At 41.2% G+C, this 19,922-nt stretch overlaps 1 protein-coding gene across 2 annotated transcripts in view; it reads left to right on the top strand.

Annotated features, from left to right (window-relative positions):
• The window catches only part of ABCB11 (ATP binding cassette subfamily B member 11), a 110,243-nt gene that overhangs the window by 39,066 nt on the left and 51,255 nt on the right, over window positions 1-19,922 (top strand). For both annotated transcript variants that reach the window (XM_070731729.1, XM_070731730.1), the window contains exons 7-12: window positions 7,572-7,659; window positions 10,324-10,457; window positions 12,083-12,254; window positions 13,446-13,570; window positions 16,039-16,213; window positions 19,484-19,597. In XM_070731729.1, the coding sequence (XP_070587830.1) occupies window positions 7,572-7,659; window positions 10,324-10,457; window positions 12,083-12,254; window positions 13,446-13,570; window positions 16,039-16,213; window positions 19,484-19,597 (808 nt within the window). The remainder of the gene's footprint in view (window positions 1-7,571; window positions 7,660-10,323; window positions 10,458-12,082; window positions 12,255-13,445; window positions 13,571-16,038; window positions 16,214-19,483; window positions 19,598-19,922) is intronic.

The following is a 19,922-nucleotide window of genomic DNA, read 5'->3' as shown; positions in this document are numbered from 1 at the left end:
AAAATTGATAGTCCCTCTGGGAATACAGGCCGTGGCTAACATCGCCTCATGCTGCGAAAAATGGAAGCAGCCACAAAGGTTGGGATGGCTTTCTTGTTAAGACTTCAGGTGACGCCCCCCCCCCCCCCGAAACTAAAATTCTGCCACATGAATCCCAGCGACCAGTTAGGTCCCACAGAGTTGGCTTTCTCCAGATCCCATCGACAAAACAATGTCGTCTGGCGGGGCCCAGGGGAAGAGCCTTCTCTGTGGCGGCCCCGACTCTCTGGAATCAACTCCCCCTGGAGATTAGGATTGCCCCCACCCTCCTTGCCTTTCGCAAACTCCTTAAAACCCACCTCTGCCGTCAGGCATGGGGAAAATGATTCCCCTGGGCCATTTCCGCTTCACGTATGGTTTGTATAAGAAGTATGATTGGTTTTTTATATTAAGGGTTTTAAATTGTTTTAACCATTGGATTTGTACTGTTTTGTTGTTGTGAGCTGCTCTGAGTCTCTGGAGAGGGGCGGCATACAAATCTAATAAATAAATATAAATATAAAATCTTGAACCACCTGGAATGAAATCCTTTTGTCCTCTATCGTCAAGACTGAAAAAATGCCTCCTCTTCTTCCTTCACATTTCACATCTTCAAACTGAAATGTTTCATGGCTGATTTTTGCAAGGAAGAAGTAAACCATATATCATTTTCTTGTGTGCAAATGAGCAGCCTGTTGCATCTCCAGGAGGAGTTGCTTGGAAGATGCTTGGGTCCCTCTCAGTATCAGTATCAGTATCAGTATCAGTATCAGTAGCAGTAGCTATCTGTACGAATAAAAACACCGCACCAGTAGTTAAAGTTGTGCATCACACTCAGCTTTCCTTCTCCTGCACACATGCACACACATCCCAGTGTGGTTTTGCTTCTGTGTATGCACAGGAAGCAAAATCTAGTGAGAGGATGTGCATGCACATGAGATCTTGGCAATTCTTGACTTCTGAGCATGCGCAGAGGCGGCAGGATTTGGAATCTGCCCCTGGTCCCTGTACTTTGAAACGATGGCTGGAAATGTACCAGGATAGGATCACTGGATAACTTTAAGAGCATTTGTTGAAGATGTAGTATACTGTTCTTGGTTTTTGCATATTAAGTTCACTGTGTACTTTTTCAGTAGTAGTTTTTTTTTAAAAAAATTTATTATTATTATTATTATTATTATTATTATTATTATTATTATTATTATTAATTAGATTTGTATGCCGCCCCTCTCCGAAGACTTATGCTTGGGTTGGGATAGCTATTTGTTTTCTTATAAATGACATCTAATTTTTGTAATGTATTTTGTCTTTTAATGACCCTGTAATTCTCTTGCATCGGAGTGGAGTCAGGGCAACTAAATGGAGCCGAGTGTTTACTGGTCGGATGCCCTTCCTGTCGCCAATGCAGAGTTCACAGTAGATATGTTCACATTGTGCCGAGAGAGAGAAATATCTGCTGCTACCTAGGATCACATTCACAGCCTTCTGATTGTGAGGCAAGAGCTCCATCTCTAGGCTACTGCACCACTTTAATTTTTGTAATATATAAGTAATTTATTTGTTTCTGCATAAAATATTGGTCTGGTAATCCTTTTCCAGACAAAATAATAATAATAACAACAGAGTTGGCAGGAGATCCCATGCTACATCAGGCAAATGGTTATCCAACATATTCTTAAAAACTTAAAAAACAGTGTTGGAGCATTCACAACTTCTGGATGCAAGCTATTCTACTGATCAATTGTTCTAACTGTCTGGAATTTTCTTCTTAGTTCTACGTTGCTTCTCTCCTTGATTAGTTTCCACCCATTGCTTCTTGTCCTACCCTCAGGTGCTTTGGAGAATAGGTCGACTCCCTCCTTTTTGTGGCAACCCCTGAGATATTGGAACACTGCTATTATTATTATTATTATTATTATTATTATTATTATTATTATTATTATTATTTATTAGATTTGTATGCTGCTCCTCTCCGTAGACTCAGGGCTCCCCTAGTAATTCTTTTCATTAAACTAGCCATGCCCAGTTCCTGCAACCATCCTTCATACGTTTTACCTTCCAGTCCCTTAAATCATCTTTGTTGCTGTTCTATGCACTATTTCTAGTCTCAACATCCTTTTTACATTGTACTGATCAAAACTGAATGTAGCGTTCCAGGTGTGTCCTTACCAAGATATTATAAAGTGGTATTAACACTTTTGCGTGATCTTGATTCTATTCCTCTGTTAATGCAGCCTAGAACTGTGTCGGCTTTTTTGGCAGCTGCTGCACACTGCTGGCTCATATTTAAATGGTTGTCCACTAGGACTCCAAGATCCCTCTCACAGTTTCTACTGTTGATCAAGGTACTACATATACTGTACCTTTTTGTTGCCTAAATGTAGAACCTTACTTTTTTCGCCATTGAATTTCATTTTCTTTCATAGCGCCCAATGTTCAAGTCTGTCAAGATCCTTCTGTATCTTGTGCCTATCTTCCAGAGAGTTGGCTATTCCTGCCAGTTTGGTGTCATCTGCAAATTTAATGAGTTCCCCATGTATCCAAGTCATCCAAGTCATTGATGAAGATATTGAATAGTACTGGGCTTAAAACAGCCTTGGGGTACTCCACTGCATACTTCCCTCCATGTAGATGCAGTTCTGCTGAGCACTACACGTTGAGTGCAGTTGGTTATCCAGTTTTGGTGTTGCTGTCTGACCCAAATTTTTCAACTTTATCTAGTAGTAGGTTATGGTCTACTTTATCATGATTAAATATTAAATATTTTACAAGATTAAATAGTCTTGGTGTTTTTGCAAAAACTCCTGACTTGGAGAAAGTTGATGTTTGTTTAACTCCATTTGGGAACAAGAGACTGTGTATATATCATTTTAAGCCAATTTTGTTCAGAGGAATGGGTCATGTTGTAATCTTTCTGGGAATAAAGGCTGTTGTTATGATTAAGATGAACTCCATAAGTTACTTTATCAGCAGTCTTAATTTAGTGGCATTTGCAGTTAGAATGGTGTTGAAAAAGTAGCTTTACAACACCTCAGATCTATGATCTTCACAGATCCGTAAAGCAAATAACAGCTGACGTAGGCTCATAAGCACAGTTGCAGTTTCACTTGCTTAATGACAAGTTGCCAGTCCCAATTGTGGTCACTAAACAAGAACCACCCATACTATTACTATGAGAGTATAGTGTATTGAATGGGAAACATTTGGCGGGTCTCAAATATTTAGTGAAGCAATAGAAGCTTTAATAAACCTGGAACTTTGGGAAGCCGATATTAAGCTCTACCTCATTTATATGCAAATCACCAACCTATTGCTGTAGTTGTTGCTGAGAAAATACGAAAACTAGTGTTGTCTGAAAGAAGAGCTGGAAAGAAAGTGGATTTTGGATCTTTTCTTTCTCCATTCTATTTAACTATCCCACTGTTTGAATAGATAGAAGATATATGTAGATGGAAGATACATATATATATAATAGATGGAAGATACATACACACACACACACACACACACACACACACACCAGGGATGATGATGATGATGATGATGATGATGATGATAATAATAATAATAATAATAATAATAATAATAATAATAATAATTTATTAGATTTGTATGCCGCCCCTCTCCGAAGACTCAGATGGGCAGCAGGCAGGACAGGGTGGAATGCAGTTCCACCGGCGGAAATGAAGATGAGTGTGCAGCTCCAGCTGATTGGTGACTGTCACTTCCTGGATTAGTGGTCTCGACTCGGCTCTCCTTTATTCCCCTGCTGCTGCTGCTGCTGCATCTGCACTCCTTGCTTTTTCCCCCTTTCCTCCTTCCTGACCTCGGATGAGCTTCCCTCTCTCCTGCCTGGCTCCCCTCCAGCCTCACGCGGCCACCTCCCGCCTGAGGTGCAAGCAGCATTTATGCTTCTGGCAGCACCTGATCGCCTAGCTACCCAGCCTGAGGTGTTGAGGTGACCCAGGAAGGAGAGGTTGGGAAACGTGAAGCAAATTGTCACCCCAGCGAGCGACACTGGTAAGGTTGTAAGTCGAGGATTTAACAGTTCTCTTGAACGATGATGATAGTTCAAGTCACTGCCTCCTGGTCACATGACCGGCAAGCCACTTCTACCCAGTCACATGACCATTAAGCCGCACCCACAAAATAAGCCACACCCATAGAGTGCCAGTTAAAATTTTGGCTGCCCATTACTGATACACACACACACACACACACACACAAACACATATATATCCCTGGATCCTAAAAGAATGGTGGTGAATGTGTCAACAAGAGATGTTGGAAGAAGAAGAAAATTAGCTGTTTTCTGCTCTGGGATCATATCTTAAATAAGAGCAGGAGGAGGGTATTGTTGTTTGGAGAATGGCAGACTGTATGTTAATGTACATAGAGTTCTCTATCTTTAAGGCTAAAATTGTGAACTTGGTTTATTAGCAAAGTGTCATGATAGGAAATGTCAGGATAGGCCATGAAAAAAATGCAGAGCTGTATTTCTTCATGGCCTGTGTGTTCATCTTATCCTGACAAAAATTGAAATTGGTATGATGTTTCCTTAATTATACCCGATTGAATGGAATCTTGGAAGCAGCTTGATCAGAGTTTGGAACAGAGCCATGCCCTTTCCAATCACACATTTTTAATGTGAATCTAATTACAGCAAATTTTAAAATGAATTTGAATTGGGTGTATTTAATTGACTGCATATTGATCTTCAAGTTTCATATCACCGTACTAACTCCGAAGCATCTTCTCTCCTTCCTGCCCCTAGGAAAGGGAACTGAAAAAACCCCCAACCTTTGTGAATATATGCAAATGCTGGCCTTTAATTTGTTAGGGAAATCAGAAGAGTTTTAATTCCAAAAACTGTAACTGCTTAAAACAGTGTGGCTCATACTGTCATCATTCCATGAATATCTGAAATTCAAGAGCATATACCGTATTTTTCGGAGTATAAGATACACCTTTTTCCTCCCTAAAAGAGCCTGAAAATTTGGGTGTGTCTTATACTCCAAATGTAGCTTTTCCAAAGACTTTTCCCCAGCCCTAACTTGATGTAATGATTTTCCCGGCTTCCAACTCCCGCCAAAGAAGGCTTTTTCCAGCCCTAAGTCTCTGCAGGTTTGTTTTCATTCCTATTGCCTCTGAAAAAGGCTTTTTTCAGTCCTAACCAGGGGATAAAATAATGTGCTGAAGCTGAACAGATTAATCAGATGAATAGCTGGTAGGTAGATCCCCCCCCCCAGTTTCCTTCCCCCAAAGTAAGGTTTATCTTATACGTGTAAGTGTATCTAATACTCTGAAAAATACAGTACATTTTCTTGTGCCCTTAGGAAAGTGTCTGCTTTTTTACAATGCGATCACTGGCATATGCTAATGCATATAGGTAATGCATATTATTGGATATTTGGCATTAAAAAGCATCCTTGTCCATGTTGCTCTTTGAAATTGGAGCACTTTTTTTTTTTTAAAAAAAGAAACACTCATTATTTTTCCTGCTTTGCTCTCTCTCTTTTTTGAATAAGTCATCCTTGAATGTTAGTGTGAAGTTATAGAAACAGATAAAGTATGGGTCCATTTTGTCAAAATGTCTTCTAATGTCATATTATTATTATTATTATTATTATTATTATTATTATTATTATTATTCTTATTATTGTTGTTGTTATTGTTGTTATTGTTATTGTTATTGTTATTGTTATTGTTATTGTTATTGTTATTGTTATTGTTATTGTTATTTTAAATATAATTTATTTATGAATACAGAAAAAAAAGGGGAGGGAAGGGAAGTATGAACAGAAGAGGAAAAGGGGTAAGGGAAAAGGATACAAAATCAAGGAATTTGGAAAAATAATAATGTACGTAATAATGTACGTAAATAAAAATGGTACGTAAATTTCTTAGTGTCAATATAATATTTCTCAAGTTATGTAAATAAACAGTATCCTTATTATTACCAATTATATCTTAAATTGTAGTAGTAAATCTTACATCCCGTTTCCAATGAAATATCAATTTCTAATACATGTATATACATATATGTATTAGCTAATAATAGATAAATAAAGATGATTTATAAAAAAAGAAAATAAGAGCAAAGGAGTAAGAAGATTTTAAAGTTTATTTACAAATAGAAAGATTTAGAGTTGGAGGAAGAAAAAAAAGAAAGAGAGAAAGAGAAAATGTGAAAAGAAAAATCTGCGTATGGCGCAGACGTTTTTAGGTGATACGACATTGTGTAGGGAGATAATAGAAGGTGTATATGTATTATGTAGTAAGTATATTTTTGTATGTAAAGAAAGAAAATATAAGAATTGACATAAGAAATAGTAAGTATTTGTGTTGATGTAATATATGGTGTATAATCTATTAATTTAAAGACGGATAAAAAGAGATATGATATAGAATCTTTTTCGAATTTGATTACAATTTAGTTGATTTTGGAATTGTTTTATAAATTAATTTGAGTCAATTTTATTATTTTTTCATTCTATGCTCATGCTATGAATTATGCCACCGTCCATGGATTCGTGACTGATCTTTGAGCAATCAATGTAGCTACTGTAGTTGGTTGTAAGACAGTTCCAGTTTCTGCGTTATTCACTCAGCCAATTTAGCCCATGCATTTAAATTGATTCACTAAAATGCTAAACCTTAGAATTCCAAAATTATATCCTTTGCTTTAGGAGTGGCCTTTAATTTACCTCGCTGTGGGTTTGCTTCCTCCCATGCCCCGTGGGTGCACGAGCATTGCATTCCATGTAGGTACATCATGCAGGCATGTTTTTGGGTGCTTTGCATGCACATGTGCAGTGCTTAAAACCAAGCTTCTGTACATGCACAGAAGCCAAACAAAACAGTTTCTGCACATACACAGAAACGTCGCTGCTAAGAAAGACAGTTTGGGGGGGTGTCCAGCTGGCCATCACTGCAAGTTTGGTGAGTGGGGACAACGACTTCCCACTAAAGAACTAGTCCGAACCAGCAGGAACCCATTTCTGTTTCACTTTTATTTATTTAACACCCAAATAAAATGGGATTTTCATGGGTTTTGGCCAGTGGCGGGACCCAGCCTCAGTGGTGGGGAACGTCACTCCGGTGGCGGCCATGTAGCACGTAGGCTAGCACTGGTGACGAGGCCGGGCATGCAGGCACCACCAGCGCTTCTCTGGACTTACGCCTGCCCTGCCCCGCTGAGAGCATTGCCTTCCCTTACCATTTGCCCCTTACTCGCCTCTCGCACCGGCTCCCACCACCACCCGTGCTGCTGCCGTTCAACCCAAGAGTGAGAAGCGAGCACAATAAGTGGGCAGTGGGTGGGCAAACAATGCCGAGGAAACAGCGAGTGGGCACTTACTTGTTTGCCCATTTCCGGGGGGTTTTCACTTCTGCGCATGCACAGAAGCAGATTTTAAAAAACAGAAACCGCGCTCACATGCACCCGCACACACACACAAGGGGGGGAAATGGGGGCGTGAATGGTAGCCTGCTCCTGGTTTTGGCTCTTGAGATGTTTCGGTCCTGATTAATTTTTCTTCTTTTCCTTCTAGGTTGTTGGATATCGAAAGTCAAATGATCTTTTTTGCAACTTCCTATGCAGGAACAGGCTTTGCTGTTCTGGTGCTTGGATACCTCCAAGTCAGTATTTACTTCTAGCCCTTCATTTTCCATCCCACTCCAGAAAAGAAGTCATTTAACAGCTGAGGTTCATGACAGTTCAAAACCCTATTAACACAATTGATTTGGAAATCAGTATATCTTTTTGTAAGATATACAGATGAAACTCAAAAAATTAGAATATGATGATTATGGGGTACAGCTCCAAGTACCTAAGTACTGAGTACTTAGTACTAAGTATGCTTATACATATACTTTTCAGAGATCCAATATTGTTCTATGTACAATCCTTGCTTTATTGACTGCATGTAATATTCTAATATTCTGAGATGGTGGATTTTGGGGTTTTCATGAGCTGTACCCCAATAATCACAATTATGACAGATCATGGCTTGAACTATCTTGCTTTGCATGTAATGAGTCTCTTTCATATATAAGTTGCATTACTGAAATAAATGAAATTTTGTTTGATATTTTAATTTTTCGAGTTTCACCTGTAAGCCATTATTCTACAATAGACTCCTGAAACGGGCAATTCCTATGTCACTGTTGATTTACATAGAAGTTAAATAAGAAATATTAATCAAAAGCCAAGTCATGCAAAGTATTGTGCATTAATACATTTCCTTCCTTTCTTCCCACTTATTGCATACACAGATATTCTATGTGGACAAAATGATAGACCATTAGGGAAATAGGAATTACATGACTTCTTGATCAGGAATAATTTTTTGTACTACCTTGGAACTAATAATGGCTTTGGGGCTGGAATAGACACCAGGAGTGTCAAACTGAATTTCTTTGAGGGCTGGATCAGCATTGTACTTCTCCACCAGCTGGGGATGGTGGGGAAGATGCTTCCTGCAGCACTCTGCCAGCCAAAATGGGGCATGGGGGTCTGCATGAGACCCATTGCTTGCCCCATTTTCAGGCTGCACAGCTTCCTGCAGCACACTGTCAGCCAAAATGCCCCCTCCCTGTGCCTCGTTTTGCCCTGTTTTCATAAGCAGAGGTACCATAGGTCAGTCCCTTTGCTAATTCCAGGCCAGTTCCATGGGCCAGATTTAAGCAATCCATGGGCCGGATTTGGCGTACTGGCCTTGAGTTTGACACTGCTGGAATAGACCTTCATTTCCTTATAAAACACAGGGATTCATTGCAAGCCCAAAGAGGTCCTTCAGAACAATGTATCTGTGCAATTGAAAAAAAGCCAAATTGAAAAGTTATAAAATAATTTTTTAAAAAGTTGTATGGAGTTGATTACTTACAATCCTTCCTTTAATGAGTGTTGTGATATCACTGCAAAAATTGACTTACCCCTGGTTTTTAAAGTCACCAGATTTTAAGACTGGGAAAGAGGGACACCACTGAGTGGGCGGGGGAGGTTTTTTTTAGTTCTCAAATCTCTCTTCCTTCCTCTCCTTTTTTCTCTCTCTCTTCCTTCTTCCCTTTCTGTCTCTTTCTCTCCCCCCCTCTCTCTTGCTTTCTTTCTCTCTCTCTCTTGCCCTCTCTTTCTTTCTCTCTCTTTCTATATCTCTCTCCCCTCTTTCTCTTTCTCTTTCTCTTTCTCTTTCTCTCTCTTTCTCTCTCCCCCCCTCTCTCTTGCTTTCTTTCTCTCTCTCTCTTGCTCTCTCTTTCTTTCTCTCTCTTTCTCTATCTCTCTCCCCTCTTTCTCTCTCTTTCTCTCTCTCTCTCTTTCTCTCTCTCTCCCCCTCTCTCTTTCTCTCTCTCTGTCTCCTGCTCTCTCTCTCTTTCTCTCTGTCACTTTCTCTCTCTCTCGCTTGCTTTCTCTCTCTCCCTCCTGCTGTCTCTCTTTTTCTCTCTTCCTTTTTTCTCTCTCTCTCTCTTTTGGTCGGTAGTGGGCTCCTGCTCTGCCTCTCTCACCTGCTTCCGAGGCAACGCCAACCCAGAGGCAGAAGCAGAGCGCGCTCACTCGATCAATTGGCAGCGCCGGGGTGAACGCTGGGCCGGGCCAGAGCCACCTGTCTTCACCGGGCCAGGTGCTGCTGGGAAAGAGCAGATAGGTTTTTCTGCCTGGCACAAATGCTGCTCCGCCCACCCACCCCCAAGCACAGTGGAAGGGCTGTTGGAGGAGGAGGGGGGTGAATGCCTTGGCTGCTCTTCCCTCTCCTTCTCCTGCCTATGCTGTCATGGCCAGTGAGTCCTTCTGTCTGGGCGGCTCAGCCCTATGGCGGTGGCCACGGAAAGGTGTGGAGCCGGGGGTGAGGAGCGAGGAAGAGTGGAAGAGGAAGAGGGGGGGAGCGAATAAATAAACAGAAATAAAGAACAATAAAAAGGGGGGAGAAAGGTGGGAAGGGGCGCCGGATGTATTACTCGATGGCTGCAGGAGGCCGAGGGGGCGAAGAGCAAAAAGTTGCAAGACCAGAAGCTGAGCTTCCTTTTTCGTGGCTTCCCGGTGGCTTGTTTCAAAAAATTGGGACTTTAAAAAAATGCCCCGGGACGTGGGACAAATTGCGAAAAGCGTGGCTGTCCCGCGAAAAGCGGGACGCCTGGTCACTTTGCCCTGGTTGCAAGATAATGGTAGTAGAAGGCATAAAATCAGTGCTAAGAATACTGAGATTAAGATTGGTTCAGTTTGACATTGTATTTCAGTAATCAAGGAAAGGTTATCCGTCTATTAATAGTATTTCTCCACCGCATCCCACCCTTTTCTCTTTCTGTTAGATCTGCTTGTGGGTAATGGCAGCTGCTCGTCAGACTCAAAAGATCCGAAAAGCCTATTTTAGGAAAATAATGAGGATGGACATAGGCTGGTTTGATTGTACATCAGTGGGGGAGCTCAATACACGAATTTCTGAGTGAGTAACTCGAGATAGCCACTGTCAGAATTACGTGTCAATAAACAGTTTCTGGAAAGTCAGGGAAGATTCCAAAAGTTATTTCTACCAGCTTCATTCTCAGCTGTGCCAAGCTGTCCACTGGACTGCCACAACTGTTATCTCTAAAAATCCTGTAAATGGCTTTTATAAAGTTGATGTTGATAGGGCCAGCCTTGCCATTTCCACCTGCTTGAGGGGTCCTGTTTTTGCCATGTGAGAGTTAATATTTCGCAGGCTCATTGAGAGGTGTATGTATGTATATATATATGTGTGTGTGTGTGTGCGCGTGCGTGAGTGAGTGTGTGTGTGTATGTATGTATGTATGTATGTATGTATGTATGTATGTACGTACGTACAGTGGTACCTCTACTTATGAACTGAATTTGTTCTGTGACCAGGTTCTTAAATAGAAAAGTTTGTAAGAAGAAGAATTTTTCCCATAGAAATCAATGTAAAAGCAAATAATGCGTGCGATTGGGGAAACCACAGGGAGGGTGGAGGCCCTGTTTCCTCCCAGGAGATTCCTAGAGAGGCCCCACGGAGGCTTCTTCCTGCCTTTTCTGGTTACAGTTTTGGAGGCTCGGGTTTATAAGTTGAAAATGGTTCTTAAGAAGAGGCAAAAAAATCTTGAACATCCAGTTCTTATCTAGAAAAGTTCGTAAGTAGAGGCTTTCTTAGGTAGAGGTATCACTCTATGTGTGTGTGTGTGTGTGTGTGTGTGTGTGTGTGTGTGTGTATACATTGGTACCTCTACCTAAGGACGCCTCTACTTACGAACGTTTCTAGATAAGAACCGAGTGTTCAAGATTTTTTTGCTTCTTCTCAAGAATCATTTTCCACTTACAAACCCAAGCCTCCAAAACTGTAACTGGAAAAGGCAGGGAAAAGCCTCCGTGGGGCCTTTCTAGGAATCTCCTGGGAGGAAACAGGGCCGGAAACCATGGCGGCACCCACAGACTGACACCAACAAATCCACTTTGGTGACATCATTGTGACATCACCAGCGGGTTTGGGTGAACCAATCCTAACTGCAAGTAATTCATCCCTGAAACCGAGGAAGCTTCTTGGATGAGAACATTTTCTTCCTTGTGAAAAAAGCAACAACAACAGTCCACTTGCCTTTTGAAAAAGCACCTTTAAGACAACTGTGACCTGAATGTCTGAGAATCTCCACAGACATCAATGTGGCCAGCCATTTTTCACAAGCTATTAGTGCTTCATGAGTAGTTGCGCATATTTTATTTGCCCCATCTTGGCCTTGTTAAGAAGAATATCTGAAAAGGGTCCAACCAATTGTCAAGGGCGTGGGATGAAAAATAGAAGCCTACATTTCACAGCATGCAGAATCCCGGCGGGAAAATTCCAGCAGGGCAAAATACTCAAAAGTATGAGACCCTCTGCCTGCACCAAGTTTAAGGTTAATCTTACATACAGGAAATAAACTCCCCAGATAAAAGAGTGATCCAATGAATAATTGCCACCATAAATCATTCCCGTCCACATTTCCCCCATGTGAAAAAGGAGTGATGATCGTTTCATGCGCATCGGGAATTGTAATGAAGGCAAAATGTATCTGCTGCTTCAACTTTCCTTGTTCTCCACAGTGACATTAATAAAATAAATGATGCTATTGCTGATCAAGTCGCAATCTTTATCCAGCGCTTCACCACCTTTGTTTGTGGATTCCTGCTAGGATTTGTCAGAGGCTGGAAGTTGACCTTGGTTATTATCGCTGTCAGTCCTCTTATTGGGATAGGAGCTGGCATAATTGGCCTGGTATGGAAGAATCTCCTACCTGTTGAAATAGGGTTCCTGGAAGTTATTTAAAAGGTGGGGTGGGGGATGGAAAGATTCCCCCAATTAAGAGAAGTTGGGGAAAGAGTTTCAAGTTATGGACCATTTTTCAGGAAGTGCTCGGGTAACCCCCCATCATACCATTTGCTATTGCTCCACACACACCCCTTTAAAAAAGTTAGAAGCCATTTCTTTGGCACAATTTCCAAGCAGTTATTTCTGTTGTTCCTTAAAGGTTTTATTTATTTTATTTATTTATTCATTTGTCCAATACACAAATACATAGGAAGAAAAAAAAAGACATGTGATAATATAAAAGAGGGTGAAAGTGAACTTAGAGGAGAGGATATATGAAAGGAAGAGAATATATAAGATAGGTGAAAGAAAGGAAAGATAATTGGACAGGGGATGAAAGGCACACCAGTGCACTTATTTACGCCCCTTACTAGCCTCTTAGGTTCTTGTCAAACCAAGGAACCATTGGTTTGCCATTGCTTTATTCTGGAGAAGGAAGAAAGCAAGGAGAATCAGACCCAAAATCATTTAGTGAACCTCAGGCCTAGGGCAGGATTAGAACACACAGTCTCCTGGTTTCTAATCCAGTGCCTAAACCACTACCCCACACAGGCTTCCGTAGGTGTATACACACCAGCATTTAAATTTATTTCATGCAACTGAGGGAGAGAACTCTGGATGTTTGACAGCTTACAGTACCGAGCGTAGAGTCACCTTTCAAGCATTTCACGACTCTTTGTTGCTTCATAGGTCAATGCTGAGTCAATGTCCCTTCTTTAGTCAACATGGCCATCACCTTGAATTTTGTCCTTGCAAAAGCAAGCTTTTAACTTGCTTCAGCTGTACCTACACAGAAGTCTTCTGCAAAGCCAGAATATTTAATAAAGCCCTCCTAAAAAGGCACAAAATAGTGTGCTGACCTGCTTCTGAATCCGGTTTCATTAATTAAGTAATTTAGTTAGACCATGGTTGTTGTTCTTTAAAGTAAAACTTGGCCACTTAAAACCCGTCTAAATGGGAGTGAAAGTTCACCCATCTTAAACTAGCCAAGTCTGAAAAACACTGAATAAGATTTGGGCCTATACAACAGCAACCTTTAAAAAAGTGACTTGGTGCCAAACATTCATTCTTATTTTTGTTTTTGTCTTTGTGTTAAAGTCTGTGGCAAAGTTGACGGGCCTAGAGTTAAAGGCTTATGCAAAAGCCGGGTCCATCGCTGATGAAGTGCTCTCGTCGATCCGGACTGTGGCTGCATTTGGAGGAGAGAAAAAAGAAGTTGAAAGGTTGGTTCTGTACAGAGGTGGGCTTGGATATATGTTAACGACCAGTTCACCGGACATGTTACTGCACGAAATGTGTTCCATACTTTCTCAAGGCTTCAAAAACACTGCAAATCTTAGGCGGTGAGTAGAGCAGGTGAGGCAGAGCAATCAGCTGGGTTTTGTGAGCAGGGAACAAAGCCAGAAAGATAAATAGGGCAGGCTAGCGCCGGGGCAGGTGGGCAGGCCCAGCTGGTGTTTGGAACTACCGGTATGCCTGAACTGGTAGCAGCCCACTTCTGGTTATATGTTTCCGAGCACCAAAGAAGCCAGCTGAATTGAAACAGACCATAATTGTGTAAGTGCTGAAGATAAATATTTATTGTGACAATTGAAAATAAGCTCTTTCCAGAAGTAATAGACTTAAGCTGTGACTAGGAAGACACTCTGTTTTTATTCTAGCTTGTTGTGCCAGATTTTTTTTTTTTTTTTTTTGTCCAATACACAATACATATTGAAGAGAATAGACATGAAGTATTATATATAAAGAAAAGATATAAAAATAGAGGAGAAGATATATGAAAGGAAGAAAAGATATATGATATATGAGATAAAGAGACAATTGGACAGGGGACGAAAGGCACACTAGTGCACTTATTTATGCCCCTTACTGACCTCTTAGGAATCTGGGGAGGGCAATCGTGGATAGTCTAAGGGAGAAATGTTGGGGGTTAGGGGTTGACACTACTGAGTCCGGTAATGAATTCCACGCTTCAACAACTTGATTGCTAAAGTCATATTTTTTACAGTTAAGCTTGGAGCGATTAATATTAAGTTTGAATCTGTTGTGTGCTCTTGTGTTGTTGCGGTTGAAGCTGAAGTAGTCATTGACAGGCAGGACGTTGCAGCATATGATCTTGTGGGCAATACTTAAATCGTGTTTTAGGCGTCGTAGTTCTAAGCTTTCTAGACCTAGGATTGATAGTCTGCTTTCGTAGGGCATTCTGTTTCGAGTGGAGGAGTGAAGGGCTCTTCTGGTGAAGTATCTTTGGGCATTTTCAAGGGTGTTGATGTACGAGATGTGGTATGGTTTCCAGACAGATGAACTGTATTCAAGGATGGGTCTGACAAAAGTTTTGTAGGCTCTGGTGAGTAGTGTGAGATTGCCGGAGCAGAAGCTGCATAGGATCAGGTTAACAACTCTAGGAGCCTTTTTGGCGATATTGTTGCAGTGGGCTTTATCACTTAGGTCATTTGATATTAGTATTCCAAGGTCTTTTACTGAGTGGGGGTTGGCTGTGAGATTTTGTTTATTCAGTTTATATATGAGGTTTGGATTCTTTTTGCCGATGTGGAGGGTAGAGCATTTGTTGGTTGATATTTGAAGTTGCCAGGTGTTAGACCATGCATGAAATAGGAAGGCTTTCCTCAGATTTAGCAACTTTGATTGAATCAGCAATATTGTAGAGTTGGCCAAGTATTAGATAGGTGATCTGCCTGTCACACAGCCTTCTCTTTAATTAGAATAGCATCAGATGTGATGGTGATTACTCTTTTGTTGCCAATATCAACATCTTTTTTAGCTCACCTGGAATCTGCAGAAAACCATCTTGTGTTTTGCTTCAGGGATCAAAATGACTTCCTGTGGCATTTTCGGTATTCACTGAAAACAATAATTGGACATGTGTGACGGGGGCCTAGTAAGCAGCTTTAATCTACATGAGTCCTGAGGTTCCCTTAATTCACCGTTTCGCAAAGCGGATGGCTTCATCCATTATGCTTTTGCAAGAACATGGATTTAGCTTTGAATAATGCAACAACCATTAGGGAAACATCTACTTAGCCCTGAAGGGGTGTGGAAGAAACTCAATTGTCTTCTGGCATGACTTTCTTCGTTATACGTGTAAAGGAGAGAATCTCTCTCAGGCTTTATAGTTATATAACACTGTATAATAAAGTCCTAGTATAAAGTAGGCCTTATGTTTTCTTATTCCTACCTGGCCTACTTTGAATGGCTGATAGTGCTAGGCCAGAGGTGGGGAACTATGGACCCTTTATGACTTGTGGTCTCCAACTCCCAGAATTCCTGAGCTGGAAGTTGAAATCCATAAGCCACAAAAGGGCCATAGTTCCCCTTGCCTTGTGCTAGGCAATGCGTAATTTGACCATAGTTTCTTGATTAACGTGCAACAAATAAGGTTGTAAAACCAAAGATTAGTAACCACAATGGCTGAGCTCATTCTAAACCATTCTGACTAGTGACTGATTCGCCAGCAAATGACTAGAGTTTAAGCAAGAGTTCTTTTCCAGCCTTTCTTGAAAATGCAGAGAATGGGCCGTGATACCATGTGACAAACAGGTTTTCTTCTAAAGCATCCCAGTACTTATTTTTCAGCAATGAATGCTGCAAAACGATCCTTCATTTGAGTCAATCTGGGTTTGGTTTGGTTTTTAAATGTCCTCTTTTTGATTTTTTCCCCCCCTATCTACAGATATGACAAAAATCTGGTGTTTGCTCAAACCTGGGGGATCAGAAAGGGAATCATCATGGGATTTTTCACAGGCTACATTTGGTGCATCATTTTCCTGTGCTATGCTTTGGCCTTCTGGTACGGCTCAAAGCTTGTCCTTGAAGAAGAGGAATACTCTGCTGGCACTCTTTTGCAGGCAAGTGTTTTCTAAAGCTTTTCCTCTACTTTGAACACAATCATTTAGATATAGGGAGAGTCAGCAACAGCCAGCAGCCCTTCACTTTCTATCCAAATGCTTGGGTAGAGTCTGTAGTCCTTGTTTTGTAAGCTGAATATTTTTTAAAAAAATGATTGACCTTTTTAGATATCACTGAGCTAGCCATTTATTTATTTATTTATCTATCTATCTATCTATCTATCTGTCTGTCTGTCTGTTTGTTTGTTTGTTTGCTTATTTGTTTATTTATAAACTTTTTATAAATTTTATTTTTATTTATAAACTTTTATTTAATATTTTTATTTATAAACTTTGGCTATTTGCTCGGAACCCCCAAAATATGAGAAGAAAACCCATCCGTGTGGGTTTTCCTGTTTCTTTTTTTCCTGCCGCAGCATCCAGCGTTTCCAAAAAGGATTGGAAACAAGCCAAAATGAAGTGATATTTGCAGATCGTAAATATTACAGAACCCAGTGTGAGTTGTATCTAAGCCCTGATCCAAGTCAGTTTCACTCTTTAGAAGGTGGTTCCAGGAGGGATGAGTCCCTGCAGCAAAAAGTTACAGCTTAACATGCTACTTGTTGGCGGATTCTTTCCAGGACCTTCCATTTTAATGCTGTGCAAAATCACTAAAAGCATTGCTTCCTTTGGGGGGCAGAAATGAGCCATCTCTTTTCCAGCTTTAAAAGTAGCTGTGCCTTGTATAAAGTCCATGCAGATGCTTCACAAATGATTCCCGGATGCTCTCATGCAGAACCAGTTGACTTCAAGCAAATTCCTTGCCCAAATCCTTGCTCAAATCTATATTCTTTTTGCCATATGCTCTTCCCATCTCTGCTGCCCACAGACATGTATGCTTGCTAAGCCTGTCTACTGTAAATACAGCTGGGTTTTGGAGTTGGGGAAGTCTTTCTTTCTTTTTCTGAAGATGCATTTGAATTTCTGTAGGCCTGACAATACAAGCTGGTTAATGCTTCTGTGTTGTGTAGCGGTACACAACAGACTCAGCAATTAGCTTATTCCAATAACAGAATTGGATTGGAACTTGGCGGTCTTCAATCCAATCCCCTATTTAAACTGGAGAACTTATACCAGGGTGTGTGTGTCAAACTTGTGGCCAGCTTCACATGTTGGCCACTACCACCCCCATTTTAGCAAAGAGGGAAAAGTCGCAATATGTCATGTGCAGTAATGGGCAGCCAAAATTTTTACTGCCACACTGTGCGTGTGGCTTATTTTGTGGGCGTGGCTTAATGATCACGTGACTGGGTAGGAGTGGCTTGCTGGCCATGTGATCAGGTGGGAGTGGCTTGAACTATCATTATCGTTCAAGTGAACTGTTAAGTCCTTGACTTACAACCTTGCCAGTGTCACTCGCTGGGGTGTCGATTTGCTTTGTGTTTCCTGCACTCTCCTTCCTGGGTCGCCCCCCACACACACCTCAGGCTGGGTAACTAGGCAAACGAGTGCTGCCAGAAACATAAATGCTGCCAGCACCACTTCCACCCAAGACTTCTGCTTGCACCTCAGGCGAGAGGTGGTTGTGTGAGGCTGGAGGGGAACCGAACAGGAGAGAGTGAAGCTCATCTGAGGTCAGGAAGGAGGAAAGAGGAAAAAAGCAAGGAGTGCAGACGTAGCAGTAGCAGCAGGGCGAGAAAGGAGAGATGAGACGAGACCAGTAACCCAGGAAGTGACAGCCGCTGATCAGCTGGAGCCGCGCACACATCTTCATTTCCGCTGGTGGAACTGTGTTCCATCCCGTCCTGCCTGCCGCCCACCCCTGGTCATGTGATAATAATAAGACACAGAGAGTTTGACATCCTGCCCTATACCATTTCAGACAGGTGGTTGTTGAATCTCTTCTTTAAAACCTCAAGTGATGGAGCACTAGGGATGAAATTCAGCAGGTTCTGGAGAACTGTAGCGTAATTTTTTAGTAGTTTGGAGAACTGGAAAATACCACCTCTGCCTGGTATTTGTGGCCATGGACTGGTGGGCTCCAGAGCATAGTTCCCTCTAAGCTGAGCAGTGAGCAATAGCTCACTTAAAAATCATCATCAACTCAGAGTTTGCCAAACCTGCCCAGAAGCCGAGAGGGAAAGAGTGAGAGGGAAGGAGAGAGAGAGGAAGAGAGGAAGAGAGGAAGAGAGAGAAACAGATAGAAAAAAGAGAGGAAGGAAAAGAGAAAGAAAAAGAATGGGAGTAAGGAAGAGAGAAAGAAAATCAAAATCTAGTTTGAAACTAGCTCAACTATTTAAGTGGCATTTTGATATTGATAGAGTTGCCCTATTATGAGCTCACTGTTATAGACACATAGTACAGTATTTTATTTTGAAATTCTCTGAGGCAAAACAGGGTGGGTTTTTTGTTTGTTTGTTTGTTTGTTTGTTTGTTTATTTATTCATTCATTCATTCATTCATTCATTCATTCATTTATTTATTATTTCTGTGTCGCCCAGTCCCGAAGGGACTGCCGCTCAGACACTATACTTTTCTGCCCACCCCAAAAAAAAATTAGAGGGAACACTGCTCCAGAGTGAGGTAGGAATAGTTATTTCGCAATATCCTTCCTCCAGGAGTGGGGAGGGAATGGGGATTTTGCAGTATCCTTCCCCTGCGACGCCCACCAATCCACGCCCACAGAACCATACGGAAAAATTTTGAATTTCACTCCTGTGGAATACCCATAACCTCTGCAGACAAATCCAGCCAGGGATTAATTATTTGGTCATGGAATGTTTCCTTAGTTCTAAATTAATACAACCAGGGGTGCGCTACTGCCCAGATGGGGGAGGGGGAACGCAGTGGGGTAGCGACAATGGAACTCCACCCAAGAGCACCTAATTGCATTGAAAGATGTTGAAAGAAAATGCAGGGTGTCCTGCATAAGCCATACCCACAATGTGCTAGTAAAAATTTTGGTAGCCCTGCACTGAATACAACTGATACTCTCATAATACATAATAAGTAATTTCTAGACCTCTAAAACTTGCTTTGAATTAAGGGATCAGTCCCAGACTTGAAAACTAAAATAGCTTTCCAAGTTGGGAGGTAAAAGAATCACTCAATCCCTTTAATTCTATTCCTATTCCTGCCTTCTGATAGAAGGAAGAACATCTTTGATGTTATTTCTCAAAAGAACAAAGTATTTTATCTGCCTTCAAGAAATACTGTTTTGGGGCATCTATAGCTATGGATTGTAATTTAGTATTGGCATGTAATTAATTTTTTTTCCTTTATCCTTCTCAGGTTTTTCTCGGCGTCCTAGTAGGTGCCTTAAATCTTGGTCAAGCGGCCCCTTGCTTGGAAGCCTTTGCAACAGGCCGAGGGGCTGCCACAAATATATTTGAGACAATAGATGAAGTAAGTAATCACTGACTGCTTTGGGACAGAGGAGAACAGATGACAGTTTCAAGGAATGTAAACTTAGCTTCTGCCAAGAATGCAAATAAGAAATATTACAGTGATTAAAAGAAATTGATTGCAAGTTAAAGCAAACCAGTAACCTGCCTTGGTATTTACAAAGAGTGCATTCATCCAAGTGACATTCCTAAGTGATTTTTCTTATGAATATTCAGCTTCTCGCTGTCTGCCCCACTCTGTCTGTCAAAGAGGGCTATAGTTTATAAGGTACCTGATCATCAAGAAAGGCAGTGAGACAATTTGCAAATTAAGTAGTTTCAGGAAC

Source organism: Erythrolamprus reginae, chromosome 1, assembly GCF_031021105.1.
Source record: "Erythrolamprus reginae isolate rEryReg1 chromosome 1, rEryReg1.hap1, whole genome shotgun sequence".
Classification (NCBI taxonomy): Eukaryota; Metazoa; Chordata; class Lepidosauria; order Squamata; family Dipsadidae; genus Erythrolamprus; species Erythrolamprus reginae.
Note: the sequence above shows the minus strand (reverse complement) of the source record. Positions and strands in the feature narration are given on the sequence as shown.